A 27,694-nucleotide genomic window follows, 5' to 3' on the forward strand; every position below is an offset into this window, starting at 1 on the left:
ATTAAAATTAAAATGTGTGTGTGTGTGTGTGTGTGTGTGTGTATTAAACAACAACAACAACAAAAACAACTACAACTAAAACAATCACTTATTTTATACATTTATCTGAGTTTCCACTGGTCGTCCTCAGTTTGTGGCATGAGGAGACATATTTTGCTACAATAATTTGACTTTTTGGCATTTCTCCCAGTAAATAGGGGAGTTTCTGTGTGTCTGATAATAATTCGAATTCGGGGTATATTTGGGAAATGTTTGCGAATTGTTTTTCTCTTAAAGTTTTGAATTTAGGGCATGAGATTAGAAAGTGCAGCTCTGTCTCTACCTGTCCTCTGTCACACTGGGAGCAGAGTCTCTCCTCTTCTGGTAGCCAGTTCTGTCTGTGGCGACTCGTTTCTATGGCCAGGCTGTGTTCACTCAGTCTGTACATTGTCAACATTTTTCTTAATCTAGGACATTTTATTGTGATCAGGTAATTTGCCAGTTTGAATTCTCTCTTTAGGGTCAGATAACATTGTAATTTACTTTGTGTTTTGGTCATTTCTTTCCAGAATTCAATATATTTTTCTTTTTGCTTGTTGATAATTTGGTTTGGTCTGATTGAGTTGGTGTTGCTGTCCTGAGGCTGTTGGGGACATGTTACTGCAGAGAGCCTCAGGACCAACTGGCTGAGGGGACTCTTTCTAACACACCCATAGGCAGTGGCTGGAGTTATTTTCAAACACTGTGCTTCATTTTACTAGAGAGAATTTCTGTAAACATGACAATATTTTGGGACATAGCAAATTGTTCAAAAAATATTAAACATTTGCAAAAAAAAAAGGCACCATTTTATAAACCGGAATATTTTGGATGTTATCTGTATGGTTAAATGTACACTTCCTTTTCATGATTCATGATATATTGTTCCTGGTATAGTATTTAGTATTGCGGGTGTGGACAATGCTTGTCTGCATGGCACACGTTTTTAATGAAGCCACTAAAGGTAGTGGTCCATGGGGTTGTGAACATGTTGCACCCTACATGGTTACTGAAACCTCTGAAGCTCATTCTTTTTACAATACTTACTTAAAAAGTAGAAGACACACCAATGTTTGTGCTTGCATGCAAGTTGTCTTATAATTTGTAAAAGCCACATATAAATGAATGAATGGGTCTAGGCAGAGGCCCAGGAGTCCAGTGGTTCAGGGGCCCATACCCTAGAGCCTCTGTATGAAGTGACTCTTTTTAAAGTTTCATGTTGGAAGAGGTTAAAATTAGAGCTCTTTTTTTTGGATCCTGATGCTGACTGAGTACATTTATTTTTCCTTTTATTTTCTTTTTCTCCTTTTTTGGCTAGGTATGAGAGGAGCCCTTTTACATGTTAGTGCCCAGGGGCCAATTGGCTCATTAACAATCGCAAAAAAGGGACACAGCTTTAACCATGTGGCATTGTTTTTCCTTTTACACCCTTTTAGAAATCACAGCACTACAATTAAAAAGGACTTACTTAGGCACATATCATTTTCTAAATCACTTTGGACTCCGCTTTTAATTTGCTGTAATTAAACCATTTGTTAACATGAGCATTATTTTGAAAGTCCTGCTTCAAAGTCCTTGCTTTGTTCTCTGTGCTTGACACTGGCTGCTGCGGAATGAGAGTGTCTAGTCCCGGCTTCCCGCTGAGAGCTGTGTTGTGATGTGCTGTCGCCCCCTGCTGGACTGAGTCTGCACTGAAGGAAAAAAGGGGCTGAGATGATTGATGGAGATGCTGCTGCAGCTGTCGGCCACAGTACCACACCCTAACAGTTACCCTAACTCAACGTTGAAGTCACCTTATAATCTTATTCACCCCCCCCCTCCAAATTGCTAAATTGAGCAGCACACTCACATTCTGTCCTACAATATTACATCATTTTTATTCTTTTTAGATTTTTCTTCACACCAGCAGCTGCAGAGCTTTGTAATAATAAGGCTCTACTGACCTCTTGTGGACAAAGTTAGTGTTCAGACTTCATTGTTTCCTTTTCCATAAATACAATCACATGTGAGGACTCATGGGACATTTTTAGTAACTTGAACTTTTTAACTTGGCTGCCAGCTCTGTTTTATCTCTGGATATGTCTTTGTGGGAGAAGTCGGTGCCTTGAATATTGTGTTCATGAGGACCAGATGTCTTCAAAAATTGTTAATTCTTTATAGAAACCACGTGGAGCTGTACAGTGAAATTCTTGTGCCAAGATACTCTCAGTTTTAAAGCCAAAAATATTAAATAGCATAAAGGTAGAAAAAGGAACAAGTGGTTATCAGGCAATTCTTATCACTATAGGAGTTAGATTTAAGGGTAATGTTAAGATTAGGGACATAATTATACATGACCTACAGGCTATTTGTGTGCATTTCTTTCTGTGTATAATAGACTGTCCAGCTGCATTGTTTTTAAATAGGCTTCAACCTTTCCAGCCATCTTGGGGAATAACGCAGATGGTTCAGGGTTGAAGGTTGGCTTCTATCACCTCTCAAAGGAGAAAAACGTCTTAATTTGGAGTAATTGCTGAATTTGAAAAATTATCTTTTATTTGTTTACACATTAAAAAATACAATTGTTATCACAGATATGGTATGCACACAAAACAACATTCACATACAAATAACATTTACCTACATGATAATCAGATATAATGGGGAGCATTAGCAGGATTACTATTTTAAAATCCGGCAGTTTTTATTTGAAAATACCTGGAGCAAGGACAAATTTTTTACATTCAGAGCCTTGGTTTCCATTTTCTTTTCAAAGGTTTCATTGTTCTGTTGTCTTATAGAATACGCTTACAATATTTGATGTTAATATAATCCAAAAGTAATGAAAAGTGATCCAGTTATGATACTTTAATGCTTGAATTAGGTTAGTGACTACATTTTTAACAGGTAATAAGTAACGGTATCATATTACATTTTTAAAGTAACCCTCCCAGCCCTGTATGTCACAAAAAACAATAATTTAATAAAAATAAATATATAATAATAATCATGCAAATACAATAATTCCTAAAACAAAAGCACACCTTTATCATTTTATTATATATTCCCACTATCAGAATATGTAGGCCGATAGAAGTTCGGGTAGCTGAGAAATGTTGGCTACTCAGGGCACACGCTGCACCCTATTGGGAATATTCGAGGGCAGTGTCAAGGTTAGAGCACCGGGCAGAGGGATGCCATGGCGGGCCACTTGGCTTCGGTCATCTGTCAGCTGCTCTCAGTGCCCTGTGTCCAAAACAAAGCTGCCACTATGGAAGTCTGTACAAGATCCAGAAAGTGCGAGGAGACGGGCAGAGTTGCAGAGGTACAGAGTGATGGGGAAAAACACCTAATATCTTGTTGGATATTGACAATGTTGTGATTATAAAGAAATATATTAGATTTAAAGGAGAGAAGTAGTGGTGGAAGAAGTATGTTACCAAAATGTTTTACCAAAGCAAAAGTAGTGACACTGAAGTTCAAAAATACTCCTGTACAAGGATAAGTCTTGCATTGAAGTATTATCAATTGCAAATAGAATACAAGATTTCCCTGTTACATGTAGTGAGAATTAAAAAGCAGTATAAAATAGGAATACTTCAATAAAGTCAAAATTGTACCAAAGTACAGTACTTTAGTTAAAGTATTCACCTCCACTGGTGAAGATCTGAGTGATAATCCTCTCATAAATGATCTCCTTTACTGATGCCTTGTATTTTCTAGACTTTTGTGTAGGAAATCTTAAACTGTAAAGTAACTGATCATTATAGCTTTCAAGTAAAAGTAGCGCAGTAAAACGTAAATTTCCCCCTGAAATGTAGTCGAGTGGAAGTATGAAGTAGCATAAAATGGAAATACTCAAGTACAAGCACCAAAGGGAAATTTTGAAGTGCTCTATTTGAATAAATGTACTCACCACTGAGGATAGAAAAATTAAGTTTCAGCATCTCCTAAATAATATGCTTGAACCTTGCTTGGGTCCGGTTACGTACAATCCAAAGTGGTTTCAAATGATAACACAGACCCCAAAGTCAGCACCTCATGGCTGAGCTGACTGGGTCATGACGATGTGTCAGAAGGATTATATAGCAGGCGACTGACAATAAATTAATAACACTTCAAAGATCAGGTGAGAACGATGTCCCTTTTTCTGTATTTCCTTCCCAAAAGGTTCAAAATGAGTTCAATTATTCAGATATACGACCACATATGGAGAACTATGGGGTGACACATTGAGCTGTCACCTTCCTATTTATGAAAGCAGCAACAGTAGAAAGTGCATTACAAGCACACTTCCCCGATACCAAGGCCTCCCTATTTGTTTCTTTTTGTGTGTATGTGTCTGACAGCAGGGAGTTGGGTTGCATCAGAAATAGCTCTCCCACCTGCTGAGGATCACTGAAAGAAAAAAAAAAGATGACAGAACATTTGTTGTCCCCCGCGTCTTCCTCCTTTTATTGCCTCTCATTGCTCACTGAGGTATTGTCTCTTTAGCTTCTGTTCCCCCTCTGCTGTATTATAAAACACTGTTGCGCTAATGTAACAGAAACTTTGACATATCAAAGAGATTTTATATCTGCTAGAATACACTGTAAAACTAGGGAAATTAATTTGGAGGAAAACCTTTCATAACTTGTAGTGTATGAATGTATTAATACTGTCAAATGTTTGTATAATAAACCTATTATGAGATCATTTCCTTGGAGACATGACATGAGGAATATTAAAAGAGAAAATCTCAGATAAACCAATAAAGTTAAGACTTAAAGTTTTAAAATGCTCCTGTGTGGGTGCACACATGTATCTGCTTAGTTCATTTAATTAGTCATTAGCTGGGCTGTGTGTATGATGAATTGTTCACATTAAGGCAAATTGGTACTTCACTGAGCCTCAAAATGGCAGAATTTCTTATGCAGCAGCCCAAAAAAGTCTAAAGATGTTTAGGCATCATCAGCATGTGAGATTTGTGTTCATGTCTAAAATATTAAGTAGTATAAGATAATATATGTAGTATAAGTATTTTCGCAATAATTCTATTTGATGTTTTGATGATACATACAAGAGAACAATACATATTTTGGGATATACATTTAACAAATATAATTATATGAATAATATATTTATACCCGATAGTCTAAATTAAATAAATGTAAAAATATTTCTGCTATATTTTAAGATGGATGTCTCTATATCACATTTTTGCTTTGGACCAAATATAATGTGTTTATATGTGTATGTTTATCACCTATAACCAATTTACACATACAACCATATATGTTTGTATGGGGGAGATAAGACATTCAAGGTGAAAATGGCAGATAAATCATAGACAGAAAGAATCAGACGTGTTATTCCGGTTGTGGACAAATCATCTCGTTAATTTTCTGGTTTCTAATCAATTTAATTCAATTTGTTTTATTGGTATGTGTGTAACAAAGACAATATTGCCAAAGCATTAAGGAATTATACAGTAAAAAGGAAAAAGGAAAAAACACTGGAATTCATAAAATCAAGAAAATATTAGAAAACACAGACTTCACTGCAAGTGTGTTTGACAGAGATGTCAGATAATTGTTAGGTGTCTTCTTCTCCTTCTTTTGTAAAAGCAACACCAAGTCATCTGCCTTAATTTCAGCATCATTCAGAGTGAGACCAGGTGCCAGAGAGTGATCTAAATGACATGCAAATTCATTAATGTATAAATTGAAGAGGACTGGACTGAAATTGCACCCCTGCCTCACCCCACATCCCTGGGAAAAGAAGGCTCTTTGTTTCTGTCCCATTTTAACAGCACATTTAGTATTTGTGTACATAGATTTAATTACATCATATGTTTTCCCCCCAATGCCACTGTTTAGTAGCCTGTAAAAAGGCCCTCATGCCCGATGGAATCAAAGGCCTCTCTTGAAATCAATAAAACATGCATTGGCCTTTCCTAATCTCCAAGAAGCCCTCACAGCTCACTGAGAGCCAAAGGTTCAGCATAGACTCTTCCCTGTTTTATGCGTATCTTCCAAAGATGCCCTTGTAGCTAATGCTTGGTTGACCAAAAACACCTTAGCACTTGCATCAGCTTTATTCCAGTGTAAGCCAGTGGAAAGAAGAGAAACTTGATGCTCGTGGGTTAAGTGATTTGCAAGAAGTGTCAGAGCTCAGGCCGAGATTAGCATGCATGCCCTGAAATCTTGATAAAGTCAGGCCAAGGAATTGTTGACAGCAGATGTAAAGACAAAAACAAACACGTAACAGGACAGACATGTCGACAGGTCAGAGGTCAGAGCAAACACAGACCTTTTGATAGGCAAATCAATGAATGAATTGAATGCTCTACTATCATATTGAAAGCACAGTCTACTGCCACTCACTCAGCAGCTCTGTGAGCAGCAGTGCTTTGAACTAAATGCTACTGTCAGCATGCCAACATTCTCACAATGACAATGTTAACATGGATGTATTATGATTACCATGCTCACCATCTAAGTTTAGCATAAACACACAATAACCACAAAGTACAGCTGAGGACGTCTGATGGGAATTACATGATTTGGTCATAAAGAACTGGACAAATGAAAAGTCTGACCTGATGTTAGCAGGGGAGGGAGACACGAATGAGTGCACCAAATCTCATGGCAATCCATCCAAAAGTTGTGGAGATAAAGACGTTTCACTTAAATCCACAGATGTCAACCGAATGTTTGTGCTGGAGGAAAAGCTGGGGAGACTTAAACAGGCTATGCAGACAAAGAGAGATGACCAATCAGGAGGAAGGAAGTAAGTAAGAGGTAGATGTTTCTTTCCTCAACTAAGCCTGATCAGAAAGGTCTACAAAGGGTATCGTAATAAGTATATGGGCCTGCATACATCTATGCATCTAGAGTATTTTTTTTACAGTTACATGGCTGGCTTACACAAACATCTCGCAACTACACAGTTTTGAAATCTGTTGCTCAGGGTTGTTGTCTTTGCTGCGTATGGTAACATGTTTCTTACAAATGTGGAGTGCAAGCCTTTCCACATTGTTACTGGTTTGTGCTATTGTACTACTCTTAAGTGTGTTTTCTATTTGGCAGACGTGTGTATGAAATGTTCTTCCTTGCTGAATGTTTTTTTACCTTGTACACAAGGAAAAAAAAAGATTACCACCTGCAGTATCTCCCTGCTTGAACTGAAACTAATATATTTTCAATGTCTTGGAAAAGTACGTAATATGAAATACTGGATGAAACAGCGGAAATGGGCTGTAAAAAAAGATAATTTCACACTGAGTCATATGAGCACTACTGAGGAAATAATCAAACATGTTCTTACTAATTCTTACTTGTGTGACCTATTTAAACCGTTAATGACTGTGGCATTGTCAAATAAAACAATGCAATTGGTATCACAGAAATAAGCTGTGACACTTAAAACTTGAGCTTTCTGCAGATCTTTCCCGCAAGTACAATTATTTAAAGGACTCTGTTTATTAGTCACTGCCTGGACATCTGCAGAGAATTACAGGCCATAGCGTTGATAAACAGATCAGTACATAATAAAGAACTGTGTTTCATCTTTCTTCCATGCCATGCTTTAAATCTTCTTAATAAGACTGTTGAGATAATAAATTGTAGGTCTTCACTGTAACTGCTATTTAAACCTGCTATTCCATCTACTCCTCTTCCGATGAACTCAGAGCCAGTGTGGCAAAACTGGAACAACCTCTTGTTATTTTGGGGTGCCACATAATCCCACCAACCAGTATTTTTATCATAATAACTATGATTAGAATAGATCTGTCATAGGAGCTAATTCCTGTTATTTAACCTTGATAATGTCACTCTGCACTCTCCCCTTGGATAAATCAGAGTGGTAATGACAAGAGCTAACAGTCACTGCATTGCTGAATGTGATTAACCTTTGTACATGATGACACGTTTGACCAAATACCCAGAAACATCCAGAAAATGAATAATACATAATTTGACTTATTAGTTATTGTGTGTTGACAGTGTTACTGTGAATTCATGTTGGTTAAAAAACAGTCTACAGTATAATGGGAGAGAGGGCTGACCTATTCTTAGTATATGATTGTGTGCTTTGGCTATTGGTGAGGGCTTTGGCTGTGTATTGTACACATCAAATGCATTATTAGTTAGCTATTTTAACTCTTGGGCCATTATTCCTCTTACCTCCGTTATTGCACTCAGATTACATTTCAATCCGGAGATGCTAAACGAATATATTTAATTGACATGTGCCGAGTAAAGATGAGAAATGTGAAAGGTCGTGACCCCTTCGACAAGTTTGAAGGTTGGTGATGCCGTAGGATGAGGAGTGGACTTCTGAGCGCAACCTGGGCACTGATATGATGAATTAGGGGGTTAATGGGGTGGATTTCGCACTAAGCGGAGTGCGGAAGAGAGGAGAGCAGATTTAAAGTTTGACAGCAACGACACGATTGGCTGGAGGAGTTTTGTGGTAAAGTCTGATTGGTTTAATTTGAAGAGTAAACGCCCACAGTCAGCTGATTAAGGAGAGTGAGATAATTGGGAATGAATGAGGCATAGTCTTCCTGGCTGACACTTGTGCTGCGCTTCATGTTTAATTTACATGTATTTTACTTTCTTGCCAAGAGTTAGATGAGACTGTCATGTTTGCGCGCTACATGTGAAGCTACTGCGAGTTGCCAGTTAGCTTAGCTTAGCACAAAGACTGGAAACAAGGGGAACCAGCTAGCTCTGTCCACAAAATCCATCTACCAGCACACCTAAAGCTCTCCAATGACCAGTTATTGGTTCTAAACCGAAGTGTAAAAATGTTGTGATAGTTGTTAAGTGATTCTTGGAATCGCTGCTAGTTGCCTAGCAACTGGTCCTGGCTAAGGAATAGTCTGTTTTCATTAATGAGCTTTAAAGTGCTGGTAGGAGGATTGTGTTACCTTTAGACAGAGCCAGGTTTTCCTTATGCTAAGCTAAGCTAAGCTAAGCTAAGCTAAGCTAAGCAGCTGCTGGCTCCAGCTATATATTAACCAACTTTTGGCATAAAGGAAATTAGCATATTTTCCCAGGTTTTGAAGTTTTCCCTGTTGTGAAATGATAAATGGGAAAGATACAGTGGTTGTCAATATGTGTTATTGTTATATGCATATTATATTATATTGTTATATGCATATTATATTTTCTTTTTCACACAGGAGGAAATATCAGGATGATACCATTCAAGTAAAGCTCATGATTTATTATTACACTCCTGGTGTTGTCGCAGTCAGGGGAGGTGATATTTAATGCTTGGGCCAATGCCAGCACATTCTTGGGACCAGACGTTATATCTGCTGTCCACGCGCCACACTGCTCACATAAAAAGCTGCCCATTGTCCTCAGCAGCCGCTGTTTGACTCTGCAGACACCCATTCACAGGTAAAACAACCATTGGTTTATTGTGTGCTAGGTATTTAAGGCTTTTAGTTTTATTTAGTTTTTTTTTATTCTTTGGAGTGTTTTGTAAAGTTATTTGTAATTTTCTTTCTAGTTTAAGTAAATGAAAGTCAAAAAGAAAAAGAGGAAAATAGTATTTCTAGATTTATTTAAATGTAGGTCTTAATTCTATGTCAGAAGAATTTAAAAAAATGTATTACAGACAACAGGAAAATGTTTTAGCAGTTTATATTAACATGTTAAGTAATTATAAATGTGAAATATGTTAGCTTAATGAGAAGCTGTCAGGGTTCAGTCTGTTGTCAGATAGAGAGCTTTTTAACAAATCTGTTGAGGTGTCAGTCGTACTCAAAAACAAACAAACCTAACATGATGCTGAATATAGCGGAGGGAATTTTTCTTGTCACGTCCTTGCTTTAATCCTCTTGTCAAGGGGATGCTGAGGACTGTTTGCTATGTTGCGCCTTGATGGGTCAGATTACATTGTAGTTCATTCGGGTGACACATTACCCCTAAACTGTACTAATACACACACCTCTGTTTCTGTCGTGTGTTTGTTTTTGGGCTTATAGCTGAAGTGAGGTAAGAAAATTCATGTTAATCCTCTATCCCTGTATACTACTGTCATGATTCATAGTTGTGTAATTGACTGCTCGTGATTACAGAGGAAGCTGCATTCACTTCTTAAAAAGATAAAACAGTATCTCTTTTTAATGCGCTTATATGAACCTAATTACAATTGCCTATTGTATCATCACCCTCATGTGTCCCTGTTTGGGGTTTCAGGAGCCTGACAGACCAGGAGCCATGAATGCCAAATGGGATAAGGTGAGCCAGCTATATTCCACAGTGTTAATCCTCCATGCATGGAGAGGGGACACATTGTCCTTATGCGCATGGCAAAGATCCGGCAGTGGTTATCTGTCAGAGTTGTTATCAGCATCTCTGAGAGCTTTCCCCTTGACTTCATCCTAATAATAAAACATTATCTTTTCACATGTGGCTGCAGTAAGTGTTGTTGTGTTTGATACTCACAGGTCTTTCCATACATATTTTTGCTGGATAATAAATGATGGAACATTTCAGTGTAATTCCAAAATACAAGCCCTAAAAGAATGTGAAGTTTATTTTCAATTGCAGTTAAAAAGTTCTGCGGTTTATGATATTATATTGCAAGGTGTAACTGTAATTTTGTCCATCTTTGCCATATGTGTGCCTTTAAAAGTCTGAATAGTCTCAGTGACCATTCTAAAAAATATATAATGGTCTGTTGTATTTTCAAATAATATTGATAAATACCTTTTTCCACAGCCGAAGTCGAAGATTTCGGCTTCCCGCAAGCTCTCCCTCAAGGTGAGTAGTTATGGTAATACCTTTTTTGTTTGATGTCGCCTCACACCCCTGTCATATGAACTCAAGTACCCGTAACACCATCCGTCATTTTCCAAACGTGTTATTTTGAGCTGATTAAAAACAAGATATTTTAATTATTTATCAATATTTATTATGTGAAACTGTTTGTCAAGTTTGTCCATTAGGCCATTTGTGATACTCCTTGGAGTGGCAGAAGGTGGACAAACCATTCCATTACTTTTAGACCTCTGCCTGCTTACACACACTGTCAACTGCTGTTGAGATGTTAGAAAAACTTAACTTTTTTCAAATGACGTACCCCTGGTTGGGATTCATTGCTATAAAATATTTTGTGATACTTTATAGATAACAACCACGACTTTTTGCTATATGATGATGTAAATTCACTCTGATTTCCTTGCCCAGTTTTGATTGGTATATGTTTTGTCCAATCAGATGCTTCTCCTCACAAGAGCCTGTGAGGATTTGGAGAGGGAGAAGCAGGAGAGGGAGGAAGAAAAAGTGCGCTATATAGCAGAAAAGTTGCCCCCTTTGCAACTGTCTGGATTATCAATGGATGAGCTACAAGTAAGGGTTTTAAGTGCAGAAGAATAGATTTTTCTCCTGCAGAAAATGTATAGGTAATATGTTTAAAAACCCTTCTTTTCCCCTTCAGAAAATATGCAAACAGCTTCATTCAAAAATTGATGTTGTGGATGAAGAAAGATATGACTGTGAATCCAAAGTTAACAAGCACAACAAAGATGTAAGTCTCTGAACACCCTCCAGCACCTACCACATATTCTTCTTATTATCTTGCACAGTCAATATTTTAAAATGAAAAAAAAGTTTCCTTCTTTGGCTTGAAACCAGAAATTGCAACCTGGAGAATAAAACCTTTATTGCTTGAACTTTTCTACCAACACAAACCACTGCACTTCAAAGAACCTACCAGAACATACTGTATGCCCATACTCCAGCTAAACAATCTTGAAAATATTCAATGCTTCAATCTTAGCATATTTATAGGCTTGATAAGTAAAGGTCAGAACATCCCAGAAGCATTTGTGTTTGTTTCATATATTTTCTGTGGTATTTTTTAGATCCACGAGCTGAAGCTGAAGGTACAGGACCTTGGAGGCAAGTTCAAAAAGCCTGCCCTGAGGAAGGTGAGGGTGTCAGCAGATGAGATGATGAGAGCTCTCCTGGGCTCCAAACACAAGGGCTCGATGGATCTCAGAGCCAACCTGAAGTCTGTGAAGAAGGAGGATGTCAAAACAGACAAGGTATCAATATTTAGTCTAAACTCCAGACTTCTTGAGGTTTTCCCATGCATGCAGAAAATGTGGTTGTTATTGGAGAGATACATGTGTTTTCATTTATATTTTACATTTTTCTGTTCATTCCCAGGTGCTCACTAGTGAAGTGGGCGACTGGCGTAAGAATGTGGAGGCCATGTCAGGCATGGAGGGCCGCAAGAAGATGTTCGATACAGGCGGCGGAGGACAGTGAGGAGCACTGCAAATGATGAAGTTGGTCAACGAAGAGCAGGAAAGAGGATATTGTCTAGACAGAAATATGGAATACTTATCTGGAGGCTAAATAACTTGGAAGCTGTAGGAATTAAGTACAAGCATGTATAACCCTTAGTACATCAGCTCCATTTGCTTGATGGCCATTTTCTGTGCATTGACTCTAAGCACTCAAAGTGTAGGATGAGTAGAGACCCATTGTTTTTTTATTACCAACGTACCTTTGTTTTGCTATGACATATTTAGACAATTAAAGCAGATACGAATAAAGAGACAGTGCTTCGGTCTTTGATGCTCCATATCCGTACTTGACTTTATCATGTTTCATTTTACTGGCAGCCGCCGGTTTATGTGCGGCATGTAAGAGAATGGAAAGCAGCTTAACTCATGATGGATTAAAAAAGGAAGATGAGAGGGGGCACAACAGCTGTTACCTACCTAAAGTCAGCCTCGTAATGTTTAAATAGATCTTGCAGACACATCATAAAATAAATTGAAATTGCAAGTTTATTTTACAAGATTGTAACAATATTTGCATAATAGAAATAAACCTTCAGAAATGTGGAACAAATATGTAATGAGCTAATTAAAGTCAAAACAAAATTGGACTCAAATCTAGTAATAACAGTGTTTATTTTTCATTCAGAAATAATAATAAAAAAAGGCAGATTTACTTTGTAGTTCAGTACAGCTACTTTTTGATAAGTTATATATTCAGAGTTTGATGTTAGAAATAAACCACAGGAGACTTTCCAGCAGATGCTGAAAGACTCTGGAACACCTGGGCCGAATATTTTTAGCCATGATGATTGTCCTCTACATAGTTTCTAGCCTTTGGAAGCAAAACTTGAGCTGGAAGGCAAAACCCGCTGGCATTGTTGTCCTACACATTGCATGCATGCATGTGCTTCTTCTGTGTGTGTCAGTGGGTTGACTGGCTGTTGTCGCCCAGCCGTTGTTATTTCAAGTATGACGGCCAACAATAGCTTTAAGATCCATGGAAGCACACATCAGTCGGCGTATTGTATGCTTTTATGGGCTGGTGACGGAAAGGTGTCTTTAAACAGCTGATACACATCTTTCACACATGTCAAAGTCCACTTATACACATACTCACTCACACAGTATGCAGGATAACCTTCTGATGATTGGGAAAAGTCATATCCTTCTTAGTTTGTCCCAGCCACCACTGTATGTATGTGCGCGCGTGGTATGTGTTTAACCTCTTGCACTCAGGCATAGCAAGCTGATAATGAAAAGCAACCCAGGTCTTCATACACACTCTGTGTCTATAAATAGGCACTAATGAGAGTGACCTTCAAACAGAACAAATGTTCCAGATGTGCTTTCCAGAGTTCATTCATGTCAACGCCACATGGCAACTGTTAAATACGATAAAGGTCATGACTCGGAATGAAACTTGTTTAGGTGACAAACACATTCAAGGGTGGCTTCATGTGTCAAAACTTGAACAAACAGTATTGTTTATGGGATGCAACACACTGTGGTCACTGTGCTTTACTGTCATTGCCACTTGGTGGCAGTCCACAATCAGAGTAATAAAAGGTAAGTGGATGTATTGGATAAAATACAAGAAAACTGATTTGTCTTCAGTTTTAAAGCCATTTCAATTCTCTGACTCTTGTACAATTCTCATGTATATTTTTAACAAAAACTGAAGTATCTGAAAGGAAATCAAAATATTTTATGATAGACAATTGTAGTTAATCTTATAAAATAAAAATTCAAAGATTATGACTTTGTATATTTTGTTTTTGTAGAAAAAAAGTTGGTGAAGTCGAAAAAACAATGTCTTTATCTTAAAAACAACCCTAGTGGAAAAACCTTAAATTTTATGACTAGGCCTGTAGAATATTTGCATGAAGAAAGTTGAGTCAATTACTGCCTGTTTGAGAGCGAAAAAAAACAACAACAACAAAACTTGTGCAGTCTATCCACTTTCTAGGTCTAAGCAGAAGTTCTCAGTTCTCACTCTGCATCTACTTGACTAGGCTAAACTTAAAGAAACTCCATTCATTCATGTTTTAAAACTGACTCTTCTCTCTTGAAGAAGAAAATAAGTCACATTTCCAAAAGTTGTAAGATGTAAGAAGTGAAGCCTGACAATAAATAATTACCGCTGTGTCTCTAAACAGCACCAGTTCATTTCACTCATGGAATAACCCAAAGGAAAAGAAAAATGAGTGTTAGTCTGCGAAGAAAACACCGAAGCAGATTACAGCGTTTGCAGTGTGTATGTGTGTGTGGTCTGATGAGGAAGTGTGATTGATGTCATTAATCTTCTACATGCAGCACGAGCAGTGTATTTATTGCTGCAGGGACTGGGGGGGTTGACAATATTGGAATATATTTGACAGTAACAGAGGGTGGTCCGGTGATTAGGCAGACTGCCCTGTGACTGGGAGCTCCAGGCTCAGCTCTTGCAGCAGCTAATGTTGTGTACACAAGCGGTCATGTGACTTGTCAAATTTCGTTCAGTGAGATGAAGTGTAAATGGAGCTAGAGTCAGGATAAGTCTGCAGGTAGTGATAGTGAACCAAATTCACAATTATCAACATTATCATCATTCTGTCACGGTTCAGGTACCTGGCAACAGGGATGAATAACCAAATGCAGAAATTCAGGGGTTGACACACAATAAAAGGTACTTTTCTAGAAGCTGTGGTCAATAATAAAGATTATAGTCCCCGACTTGGAGGCTGACTGAATCAGACAAACAACTCAAAGAACAGGGCAGGCTAGTCACAGACAAGTAGCAGCTTTTAAAGCTCCTGTAGCAAATATTGAACAGGCTAAAGAATCTGGCAGAAGGTGGACATTACTGGACCACTATGGATGGTACTATTCAGGAAACAGGAAGTGACTGGTATACATACACTTGGGCTAATGAGGGAATTAGGTGTGTGTGCAGCCAGGTGGATAATCAGGTGATTGGCAACGGTGGGAAGGAAGGTTTATCAATATCATATTGTTGTGCTTTGTTATGCATTTATCCTTAAACACATTTGCATTGTTGAACGTTTGCCTTTCTTACAATTTGGCTGGGATTTTATGAAATGATGTCAGTCAATTTTAAAAACCCTATCATTGTCTTTAATGTTAAGGGTTATGGCCTTTTCATGCACCCAAATGACCATGATTCTCTTTCTGTTATAAGAACATGAGACAATCTGGACAAGGAGCTTCTGTAGATGATACTGGAGTGCAGTTATATACAAGTTGGACCTCAGTGACGTTTTTGTTATACAGTACTCAGAACCTGTCCAACCTGTTTTGTCATTTTTATAAATGAGCTCATGAAGCCTTTTTCATTTTGTAGTTTGAGGAGAAGGGGTGTAGTGGAACAGGTATAACTTCTACAAATACATTGTTTTCCAAGAAGGCAGGGGAGAAATGTATTCATTTACTTCTCCACTTTCACATTCCCCTGTTGGTTTGGGGCTGCAAACTGGCGCCCTTATGTTACAAGCCCATTTCTGTGACCTCTGGGCTTGTGCTGAACTAACTAGCGAATGTACGGTATGTATTTACAGCTTTCTGTGGTGATGTGTCAAATAAGCAGCTTGAGGCAAATCCTGTTTCTTTTCTAAATGTTCGTCTATATTTGGAGGTAATGACACAGAAAAGGAGCTTTAAAAACAGCATTAGACTGGTGGATTCGAGGGTTTAAACGGAAAGAAACCCACACATATAATATGCAATATGCTCCCCTCAGTCAAAAAGTGTTAATTGGATTTGGAGTGAGATGTGCATCTCTTTTCAGTCTCAATGAAATATTCACAAGCTGCAAATAGAAATGACTGGAAACAAAACAAAGATGACACATATTTGTTATTCATTGCTAATCCATTTGACCCAACTAAAAGGTTGAGGGTTAACTTCGCCTTTCTTGAACTGAAACTACAAGTTTCCTAATGAACCAGACTCATTTAATCTTTTGTATTCTAGTTGAGCTCTCTGTATTATTAGTGATGCCCCTCATATTTAAATATATATATTATAATGGCTTCTAAAGTTACGTGTAGCATGGCAACAGACTGAAAGTTATGAATAATATTGGGCGTCAATATTATGTAACTTGTAAAAACATCTGTCTATCACCATCTATCGCAGGCGAACTTCAACCAATCAGATCAACGAACCGTATGACATTGTCAAACTCTGACTGAAGCCAGTCGGGAGAAGAGTGAAGACATCTTTTCCATCAATAAAAGCCTTCAATGCCGTCCTTCACTAATTTCTCAATGAAGCAATACTGTCCAGTTCTGATACAATTTCAAGTAGACTTTTCAAGTAGAGCCGGTCTAGACCGTACCCAACAGTTCCCACCATGAGCAAGCATTTGGCGACGGCGGCAAGGAAAAACGTCCTTTTAAGAGGGAGAAACCTCGGACAGACCCCGGCTCTAGGTGGGTGGACTTCTGACTCAACCACATAGCATTAACTCACGCTGTAGCTGCCAGTTGTTCCTCATAGGACGTTGATAGATCTTTGCAGCATGGTGAGCTAGATTCTCACGTGATCTTGCGAGTGCAACTTCCTCACAAGGTTAATTGATTAGCGCTGCTTTAAGTAAACACACTCAGTCAACCTTTAAACTTGACTGAGGTCGAACATTTTATGAGTTAAAATGTGATATATTAAGTGGACTAGAGTGAGTTCTCTTTCCACATTTTCTGTGTTTGTGTGTGTTTCTCACACATAAAAGCTGTTTCAGGGCTGTTTCATCAGCTTCAGTGGTGGTTCACAGCAGGTCAGGCCTCGTCCCGCCCACCTGTGACAGGCTTTGGTCTTTCTTTGTTCCCCTTATACAGTATATTCAGCTCGCCGAACAATGCTAGAGGGAATCTACAAAGAGGAAGAAGGAAAGTGAGTCGATATGAGCTGCAGCCAATGCGCATCTTGACCCCAACACTGCACCATCCACACTTTTACACCCATCATCTCTAATGGTAAAGTTAATCTACAATAGGTGCCGTTGGCCTGGCTCCCTTCTCATTATTGATTTCCTCTGAGCCAATAGGAAGGGATGGGGGGGGGGCTGATGGGTATTGGTTTTGGACACCAAAGCAGGTGAGAGGTCAACAAGATGCAGCCATTAACAATTCCCCCTTGCTTTAATCAAGTGGAAGCTTTCGAAAGGGCTGCAAACAAATATGGATGCTCCATCCTGTCCCAAAGTCTGCAGGTTATGGACAAGATGGCAAACTACTGGTAATGTCTGGGGAAACTAAATCTTGGAATCAAAACCCTGTACATGCAGAAACTTGCTCAGCTGATACTATGTCGCCTCAGGTCTCCCTGGAGTGACTGTGTTAACAGCCTGTCTAAGTAAATTATTAACAATGATGTTGGAATGTACCACCATGGAAGATGTTGTAGGTACAGGACATTAAGCTGTTGTTGGCAAAATGTCCAAAATGTCGTTGTAGTTTTAAGAATACCTCGGACACTGTTGAGTAATGCTCAAAATATTAGAGGCATCCTTAGTTGCAGCCCCTTTTTCATAACCCACATCTCACTGGTATCAAAGTCTAACACTCAGTTACTCTGCTTCTCTTTTATCTCCATCTCCTCCTCTGTGGGAAAATCAATGAAGAATAATGACTATTACCTGGACTCACCTCAGCAGTGTACTTCATGAAAAGTGTCTGCAGTATTCTCAACATTCAGGGTTGGCCTCTCTTACTCTTACTGGATTAAATATTTAAATTGAAATTAGAGATCTTGAAGCCCTTCTAGATCAATTTAAAGTTAGTTTTAGCCTCCTTAGCTGTGTAGCACGAGGGATGGCAATGTTGGTTGGTTGGTTCGTCGCTTTGGTCCAGACTGAAATGTGTTGAAAACTTCTAGATGGATTTCCATGAAGATTTTGTAAGAAATGGTGCCCAGATGATTTATTGTAACAACCATTGTTTTTTTGTTTGTTTTGTATTGGATTTTCCCAGCTTTTCATCCACCATGAGCAACAGACTGGAAGTTTTGATTAGGAGTGAAATGTCCTCACAACTACTAGATGGATTGTCATGAAATTTCCCTCAGGATGAAACTTAATAACTTTGATGATCTTCTGACTTTTCCATCATCATCAGGTAAAAATCTCTATTTGTCCAATACTTTGGTTTATGACCAGTATTTGGAAAACTAATGACATTCCTATGAACATCAACTGTACTAACACACTTAACCAATGTAAGATAGTGAACATGGTAAACATTATCCCTGCATGCTGACATTTGCATTTAGCACTGCTGTACAGCCTCACAGCCCACAGCCACTAGACTCTTGTTTCCATTAAAAGATGACCTTTAGAGCCAAAAATTGTCCCATAATGATATTCATAATGGAATTAAAAACACTTTAATTTCTATATTAAGACATATGCTGTGTAAATACTAAACAGTCATTGTTGCCACTTGGCTAAATCATAAAGTGCTGTTCTTACCAGATGCTCATGGTGTCAATAACTTGCTGACTTGCTCATCTTGACTGGTACTGCTGCAGAGTGTCACTAATGAACTGTAGCATTGCAAGTAATTAATCTCTACCTGACATTAATTGCTTTATCGTGTCGTCGGCTCTTATCACATCTCTTAATGTTCCAAAGTCCTTGGAAAAGCGTTTGATTCATTTCTCCTTCACATCAGGTTTTAACTTTCCCTTCTCCATCAGCTTTTTACCATGTGAACTTGCTCAACTTCGTGGGCATCATTCATAAGAAAAAGATGACAAAGACAGCTTCATTTTGATAAATCTTTCCCTTTTTATTGTGTTTTTTTTTCTAAAACCTTTCATGCCAAAGGGATAGTGATGACACATAAAACATCCATAACCAACAAGTAATTTTAGGGCATAAAATCTCTCATATTCTGAGTCAAGTTGGGTGCATGCAACAAGCCATTTATCAATATTAATGAGAAGCGCTGCCCCCAAAAGAGCCAAAGAATAGAGCAGTTTTCTTTTATTGCTTAATCTGAATATTGGGGAAAAGTGAGAAATCACTCTGAATGCTGTAGTGATATAATGATTGAGAGCTATCACTTTAAATGGAAAAAAACCTTTCAAATATATATGTACTGTAGGTGCCATGGCTATTCAAATCAAAGGCAGGAGTCCTTGTTTGTTCCAGACACTCATTGTTTCTTAAGGCAACTTTGTGTTTCTTTGGGTTCACAATAGTGCAGTCAGTCTGTACGTGTTAGACTCTGCATCAAACACGGCTGAATAATGAGAGAGCTGGTCTACTTTCAACTTAGCAACAAGCCTGAGATACAACAGCACTCTGGGGAGTAAGCCTATATTGATATAACACAGTTTTGAAATTAAAAGTTCTGGAGGAGGATTCGAAGATGGGGCAAAAGTTGAACACTGCCAACCAACTTTCAAACTTCTCTCTATCAGGAGGGAGGAATTTGAATATCAGTGATCCCTCTAAGGTTTTACAGGTTTTAAAATGTGATAAATGTTTTTACCTTAGGTTTTCAGCTTTTGTAGCCATGCTAGCAGCATGGTTCTAGGGATGGCAATGTCAGTCGTCCACTACTTTGGTCCAGACTATAATATATCTATTGGAACTATTGGCTAGATTGGCATTAAATTTAGTACAGAGATTCATGGTTCGCAGAAGATGAATACTGACTTTGTTAATCCCATGACCCTGGCTCTATAGAAGGTTTTAATTTGGGGATTTTAGTGAAATATCTCAAAACCTGTTTGATGTCATTTCATTTGATACAAGCATCACCAAACACAGTACCTGCAAAACTAATGAGATTCCAGTCAGCCTCAGCTGAACTTTGTGTTTCATGCTAAACATGCCAAACTAAGATGGTAAACATGGTAAACATACCTGCTTAACATCAACATGTTAGGATTGTTGTGGTGAGCCTGTGAGCAGGTTGACATTAGCATTTAGCTCAAAGCCCACGTACAGCCTCATATGACTCTTACTAAATGGAACTTTAAGTTTTCTCATCTCCAGATACATGGTAACTGAAGTAAAAAACTTGATTATTCGTATCACACTTTGTGCCCTGTCCTTGCAATTTCAGATCAAGGATGTGTCCCCCTCTCAGGCCTCAGACTCCCCTGTAAGGTAATTGGTGTTAAAGGTGGGTTGCACCTCTTCTAGCAGAGAGTCCATAATAAGCAAGGCTGGAACTTGCAGATGTCACCCAATCACCAAAGTCACTGCTGGCACCTTTTCCATTTTTACAATCCCACTGCGAAACTCATTTTTGTATCCGTCCAGCCATGTGTCGCTGGTCCGGTGCGCAATCCATTTTTCACTTCATGCAGCTTGTAAAGCAGCCATATGGAAGGAAGGACCTGGCTGCACCCGCTCTGGCTCACCACTGTGGTCCTAATATTTCACTGTCTCAAGGTCATTTGATATTTATATTTCCTCTGAGCTGTTTTTAAAAGTTTTATGAAACTTTTAACAATGTCTCTGTCAAAAAATAAATAAATATACAAATCGATTTCAGTTTTTTGTCTGTTCTCATTAAAAATAGCATTAATCACAGCATATCATTAATGTCACTCCTGATCTGGATGGATTTGGCAGACTGTCATTAGACTCTGACACTAATTAACAGTAATTTACTCATGCTGAATGTGGACACAGACCATGAATAAACAGTTAAGATTTTGACATACGTTTTCCTTTTAGATCATCTTGTCAGTATAAAACATTCTTCCAAACACAAAGACAAAGGCCTGTTAAAAGTAAAAACACAACTCATTTGACAATAGACTAATCAGGAATATAAATTAATTCATAATCTCCATGCAACAACTGACAAGCATCTCACTGCAGCGACCTGAACAGCAGAGCACTCTCTTAGTGAGATATCACTTTAAGTCTGTATCAGGAGGGATCATCTCTGCAAACCTAAAACCCATTTCCTTTCCTTGCTCTGCATGCATGCTATCTGTCTGGTTGACTTGCTTTTTATTTCCCTTTTGGTAAAGTCAGAGATACCAAAGCGCAGACTGAAAGGCAGTCTCCTTCGCCTGATCCAATTTGCAAAACGTTATACTGCTATCTCACCATAGCAGGAGCAGAGTGGAGTTTTTTCCCCCAAACTTAAACACTGATTTGTTAGCATACCGAAAGAAAATGGCGAATGTGAATATGCTAAAGAAAACCTACATCTTCTGAGTAAAAAATGTCCAAATTTCATCAAATCATTTTCGCACTGTGCTGCTAAGTGAGCAGCATTAGAAGAAAGCTATTACATTCTCCACCACGCCTTTCTCTTCCAACCCTGCAGGGCAACATCCCAAAAAAAAAGAGTTACCATCCGACACACAAAGGCTGCTGTGTGACAAAAAAGAGCACCACAAGCAATTCTAATCACATCACACATTCACATGGAGAACAGGGTCTTCCTGGGCTTTATCTTGTTAGATTCACATGCTGAAGTCACATCATGAACACCAGAAGTGAATTTCACCAGATTTTTGGAAAAGACCATATGGATTTAATGGAGAGGTATTGTTTCAAACAATGTCAGGCACTGCAATGTGGTGTATGGTGGCCTTGAGAGCACTGCAACTTAAGAAAACACAAGCAAATAAAGAAAACATCAGTTTGACAACATGTGCAGCATTGAGAAAAGAAATGCTGCATAGTGAGAAAACGCAACCAAATACACAAAACAGAACCAAATACTTGAATGTTTAGTTTAAACTTTTTGATTCAGATTTGAATTGTCAAGCGAGTAATCAGAAAAAAATATCAGTGTGACAAGCAATAATGTGTCCCTGGTGTATTGGGACATTCGCCCATTCTTAGTGTCTCTGGCTGTTTTCTGTCGTGTTCTGTAAGACTTGCAGCATTTCTGTATCTGGTTGTCTTTTCTGTGTTTGATAGTGTTTCCTCATTTTGCAGTGTTTCTTTTTTATAAATTCTGCGCATGTGCTGTCAGATTGGTTAAGAGGTTTTCCCCATTTGCTTGTGTTTTGTCTTCTTGCATGTATTACAGGGCCCCCTCAAGCCAGGTGGAATGAATCCATGGACTGGGTTAGCCCTGTAGGATTACTTTATGCTCCAAGTTGACATCTTAAAATACGGAAGAGTGACCGTGGCATGCAGTTTAGTTCAGCTGCATAGAGTGAGGATCAGGGCACAAAACAAATGCTGGTAAAATATGCAGATGGCTGGCAGATTTACCTCACTCATCAGCAACCATAAAACAAATTGTAATCTGATCTAGGCTGGAAAAATGTGAACATTCATTAGCTGTTTAGAAAGTGGACAAAAACCTACTTTTAAGGGCAAATAAAGTCTTAAAGGGATTATTTTTCTCTAAGAATTATTTTGCTTCCAGGGGAAGAGAGGCTGCAACGACGACTGTGGATTTACATGTGAAACGTGAAAGCGTGTTGACATCAGCGGTCACTACGGCTCCGCCTCCGCACTCCGCTGATGCTGATTTCCCCCCTCCCCTTGCATCAGCACCATTTCTGGTATCCTCACAGAGTATCGAGAGAGAGAGAGAGAGAGAGAGAGAGAGAGAGAGAGAGAGAGAGAGAGAGAGAGAGAGAGAGAGAGAGACTACCCAACCCCAGCAGAGCGTAGAGGCGTCAGACAGCCGCCAGAGCATCCCGGTTACGCACTGTTCAGAGGCCTCATCGACGGTGTGCAGCGCCAGAAACAGCTGAAGAACAAGTCAACACAGCCGGGCACACGGCCACAGCTACAGTCAGTAATGGAGAGCCTGCTGGATAATCCAATGAAAGCCGTTCTTTACCTGAAGGAGCTCACCACTATCGTCCAGAACCAGCAAAGTCTGATCCAGACGCAGCGCCAACGCATCGACGAACTCGAGCGAAAGGTGGAGGACCTGATAGGAGAGAACCGACAGTTGCGGGACCCCCATCTCTACGTCCAGCAGCCCCCTCAACATCACCACCACCACCACCACCACCCGACTCACCGCAGCGCCAGTCCCCAGGCGCCGGCCCACCTCCATCAGCACCCGGGGAGCAACAAAGCTGCGGCTCACCTCGGCCAGCAGGCGCAGCAGCAGCAGCAGCCGCCGCCGCAACAGCAGCAGCAGCAGCAGCAGCAGATTCCCGGTCTATCGGCCCAGCCTCAGCAGCACCCGACCCCTCCTGCGCCGTCCTCCCACCACCCGCAGCAGCTGCAGCTCGTCCCCACCTCGCCGCAGTCACCCAAAGCGAGCCAAGCCAGCCCAGACTCCGCTGAGGAGGACAAGAGGAGCCCCTGCTGCAAGTCCCTGGTTCCGCAGACTCCCACTGCTCTCTGCCGCTCAGTTGGATTGGCCAGGAAAGCGGAGTAAGTAGCTTTCATGCTGTGTGCAATGCAAAAACAACAATCTCCATCTTAAGACAGATTTACAGTACATTTTGAGGACTCTAAGAATTAGATTTTTTTAAATAAAGCAAGCAAGAATCTTCCTATAATAGGCGCTTAATACAAATCAGCATCTGGATTTTTATCTTTATTACAGTTTTTTTTTTTTATTTGCCTTTTTCAGCATGACCTTTTCTTGAAATGTTAAAAACAGCACAGTGACTTTATTTCACCCTGCTGTTTGGGCTTCATCTCCTGTCTCATGAAACACACATAAAATGCTCAATATTGCATTCACTGACCCTAATAAGATGGAAATTTTCGCTGTGTACTCTGGCAGATTTTCTTGTCTAAATATAGCAATACGTGTTTGGCCAGAAAACAATGTGACATCCTCAAGGGCCATCAGATGTAATGCCATAGCCTGTTATCACCCGAGTAAGGGGGTCAGCTGAAATTCTGGAAACATTTTCTACAGAAGCTATTGAAGAAATACATAAAAATACATAATTCAATAAAAAATAATATGGAGCAGCCTTCAAAAAATAATGTAAAACGTATAACAGACTGTGCTGGATTTCACATTATTTGCCTTTGATTAACTTCACATCCGCTGACAAGCTGCGGCTTAATTTTCTGACAGGTAATTCAAGGTCCTCCTGTATTTTCACATTATTCACTTGGTTGTTGCTCCGTTAAATCAATCGCATGCTTGATGGATATTGATTTCGAGGACCCAGGCTGGCATCAACAGTGCCGGTTTGTTAATTTTGCACCAGGGTAGACTGTCACTACTCGGTGGGAGGAAAGTGTTTTTGGATGACTTGTAGCGGAACAGAAGTTTGGTTAAATTATGCACTCAACATTTTGGTTCTGTAGGTTGTTGCCTGTTCCGGTGAGGTTTCAGCGCTCTGTTTTATGGCCCCTTGTGTTTCCACACTTTGAATGTGGAATGAGTTGAGTGTTCTTTAAAATGCATTTGTTTTTAGGTTCAGCTGAGGTAGCGATTTCGCAGGTGCCAGGAGAGCGTGGTGACATTGTAAACACATTTAAAACAAGCAAAATGCCAACTCCAAAGGCATATCACTGACTTTGAGGCAAATGTCAGCACTTTCACATTGTCACATAAAAAAAAACAAAAAACACCTACGATCCAGGTTTGATTGTACTGACTAGAACAGCCTGTTCCCCATTAAGACAGAAGCTGGAAGATGTTACACTGAGAGGAACATATGGGGGGGGGCAAAACAAAAGCAAAGACAGAAAGACATTAGCGGTTGTAAATCACAGCCTTATAGCCTCTCACTAATAAGCATTGATAAGTTTGAATCTGCTTTCTTGGAGATATGTTGTTGTGTCATGCAGAGTTAGTGCCATTACATTTCTATTCAGCCTGTTTATTCCCTAAAAGAGAATTTAGAGCTGAACTGATTTGTTGACTTATCAATTATTCAACTGACAAAAAATTAATCAACAGCTATTTTCATAACTGATTAATTGTTCAAGCCATATTTTAAGTAAACATACCAAATCTTTCCTGTGATAATAAACTGACGGAAATTTGGTGTTTGGGGCTGTTGGTCAGACACAAGACGCCATTTGAAGACATTCATTAATGGGGGAATGAAAGGCTGTGAAGTGTGTAGGAGAAATTATATCGGCCGCAAAACTTGCAAACAACGCAAAAGACCCCATTGTATAGCCAGTGTTTTGTCGTTTGGCTCTTCTGGGCTACTGTAGAAACATAGCGGTTCAACATGGCGGACTCCATGGAAGGCAACCAGCAGTGTCTGTAGGTAAAAACAGCTTATTCTGAAGTAACAAAAACACAACGATTCTTATTTTCAAGTGAATATACACTAATGAAAACATACCTATGAATATTACCTCTGACAATAGAGCCTCCTAAATGTTACGCACTGGAACCTTTAATGAGTATTAGTTAAAACTTTGGACTACAGTGGTGACATCTGTAGGACTCTGTTTAGTGTTTGTATGCATGTATGTATTCCAGCATCGACAGATTACTACTTACAGTAGATGTAATGTGCCGTTCCGACACCAACCAACAGATAATAGACCCTTTAATGTTAACCAATGGTAAAAGATCTAAAATATTAAATACTAAATACTAAAGTCTTTCCCCATTCCTCTTGGCAAACCTGCAAATCCAGCCACATATTCTTGACTGGAGTGAGATCTAGACTCTTTAGGACATCGATGTTGTTGTTTTGAAGTCATTAGTATGTAGCTTTGGCTTCATGCTTGGTGTCGTTTTCCTGCTGAAAAACAAATCTTACAGAAATTTCTTGTCGACTCTATCAGATTTTTTTTCACAATCTTCTTGTATTTTGCTGGATTTATTTACCCTCACAAGCCTTCTAGGACCTGCTGTAGAGAAGCATCCACTCAGCGTTTTTGATCAGTCTAATGAAAAACCCACTTAAAATCCCCCTTTGATTCAGTGTTGTAAAACAATAAAACATGATTTGCACTGTATGTGCTTCAGAACTGTCCACAATGCAGACTGTTTTTTGCTTGCCACTATCAAGGTCACATGAATTGCCTCTGCCAGAGCTGCACACGCAAACACATGCACACAGTTACACACAACGCATTGCACTGAGCCCCATCTGTTCCACTCAGCTGCATTTGCATTGTATCTATTAATCCAGATTGATTTATCGTGCCATTAAGACGTAATTCCTAAAGAGTGCAGGTCAGGAATAGTATACATTAGCATGGATACAAAAAACTGCTTTCACATGGATTCACCCAGACATGGGCAAACACACAGAAACCCTCAATGATAGGCTATGAGTCGTACAAAATAAATGTCAGAGGGGGATTCAATAAGTGGGCTCATTTGTGATTTGCCAACCATGCCCCCTGACAGTTCTGCACAATGATGAGAGAGGAAGAGAACTCGAGAGAGAGAGACAGCGTACTACACTATGTTATCCTTAATGTAAAAGCAGTGATACATGAAAGGCAGGAGACATGAAGGATCATTGTAATTTGCACTCATGGCATTGATCCTGGTCAGACAAGATGGAGTCTGGCTGGTTTTGTCTGTGCTGCAGGACAATTCTATTAATGGGTGGATGACAGGGGACATGTCACAAACATACTAATAACGGTTGTGTGTTTGTATATTTATCCACATTATTCCAAACCTCATGATACGTTGCATGAATTATTAGGTGTGACCTCTGGTTACTCCTTTTCCTGGACCGGCATCTACGAGGGTTAGTGGTATGCTACAGGCTTAATAACTGACATGGGATCACAGCCTGTCACACCTTAAAGGTCCAGTGTGTAAAATTTAGGAGTATCTGTTTGCAGAAATGGAATATAATATTCACAGGTATGTCTTCATTAGTGTATAATCACCTGAATATAGGAGTCCTTGTGTTTTTGTTACTTGATGGCACGGGTCGCCTTCCATGGAGTCCGCCATGTTAAACTGCCATGTTTCTACAATAGCCCAGAATGGACAAACCAGACCTGGCTGTAGATGGGTCCTTTTCCCATTTTACAAGGCCACCAGAATCTCCAATACACTTTGCAGTCCCAGATCGCCAAATACAGACGTGAGCAGTGTTCAGTTAGTTGCAATCTGCAACTTCACCGCTAGATGTCACTAAATCCTACACACTGGTCCTTTAAAGAAAAAGTACAAATGCATCAAACTACAGGTGTGAATACACCCTAACTCTCACAGGAGCTGATTCAGTGAAAGGAAAAACTGAATGTCTTGTCCAAAATTCATGCTAGGTATCTCATGTGGCTAGGAATAATAACATAGATAGGTTCTTTTGTTAATTTGTGAAGTAAGGAAACAAATAATCCCTTAATACTAGGATATACTGGATTTCCAACTTAACCACCGTTTACCCAGCTCATCTATGTTTTTACTTGATTGAAAGAAGCAGAGAATCCATTTGCAAAGCTTTAAATGAAAAATTAAATGCTCGCTCACTCACATCAAGCATTCCTCATCTCTTCCAGTGGCATAATTTGAAGAATGCAAATCAAGGCTGCCTTCAGCTATC

The 27,694-nt window shown here is 39.3% G+C and overlaps 2 protein-coding genes and 1 long non-coding RNA gene across 4 annotated transcripts in view; all 3 read left to right on the forward strand.

The window, feature by feature from the left end:
• Nucleotides 1–9,341: 9,341 nt before the first annotated feature.
• Nucleotides 9,342–12,567, forward strand: LOC127358700 (troponin I, slow skeletal muscle-like). The gene is made up of 8 exons (XM_051392002.1): nucleotides 9,342–9,392; nucleotides 9,983–9,992; nucleotides 10,197–10,238; nucleotides 10,722–10,763; nucleotides 11,220–11,351; nucleotides 11,440–11,529; nucleotides 11,867–12,049; nucleotides 12,174–12,567. Exons 3-8 carry the CDS (start codon nucleotides 10,218–10,220, stop codon nucleotides 12,273–12,275), a joined length of 570 nt encoding a protein of 189 aa, XP_051247962.1. The 5' UTR covers nucleotides 9,342–9,392; nucleotides 9,983–9,992; nucleotides 10,197–10,217; the 3' UTR covers nucleotides 12,276–12,567.
• A 5,323-nt stretch (nucleotides 12,568–17,890) lies between these two features.
• LOC127358708 (uncharacterized) lies at nucleotides 17,891–21,906 on the forward strand. The gene is made up of 3 exons (XR_007882507.1): nucleotides 17,891–17,990; nucleotides 18,265–18,408; nucleotides 20,368–21,906. It is a non-coding gene; the product is annotated as an uncharacterized LOC127358708 (long non-coding RNA).
• A 902-nt stretch (nucleotides 21,907–22,808) lies between these two features.
• The window catches only part of iqsec3a (IQ motif and Sec7 domain ArfGEF 3a), a 105,740-nt gene continuing 100,854 nt past the window's right edge, over nucleotides 22,809–27,694 (forward strand). Inside the window, exon 1 of one of the 2 annotated variants that reach the window (XM_051391945.1) lies at nucleotides 22,809–23,621. In XM_051391945.1, the coding sequence (XP_051247905.1) occupies nucleotides 23,032–23,621 (590 nt within the window). In that variant the 5' untranslated portion in view covers nucleotides 22,809–23,031. The remainder of the gene's footprint in view (nucleotides 23,622–27,694) is intronic. The other variant, XM_051391944.1, reaches the window with a different exon arrangement.

This window comes from Dicentrarchus labrax, unplaced genomic scaffold, assembly GCF_905237075.1.
Source record: "Dicentrarchus labrax unplaced genomic scaffold, dlabrax2021, whole genome shotgun sequence".
In the NCBI taxonomy this organism is placed as follows: domain Eukaryota; kingdom Metazoa; phylum Chordata; class Actinopteri; family Moronidae; genus Dicentrarchus; species Dicentrarchus labrax.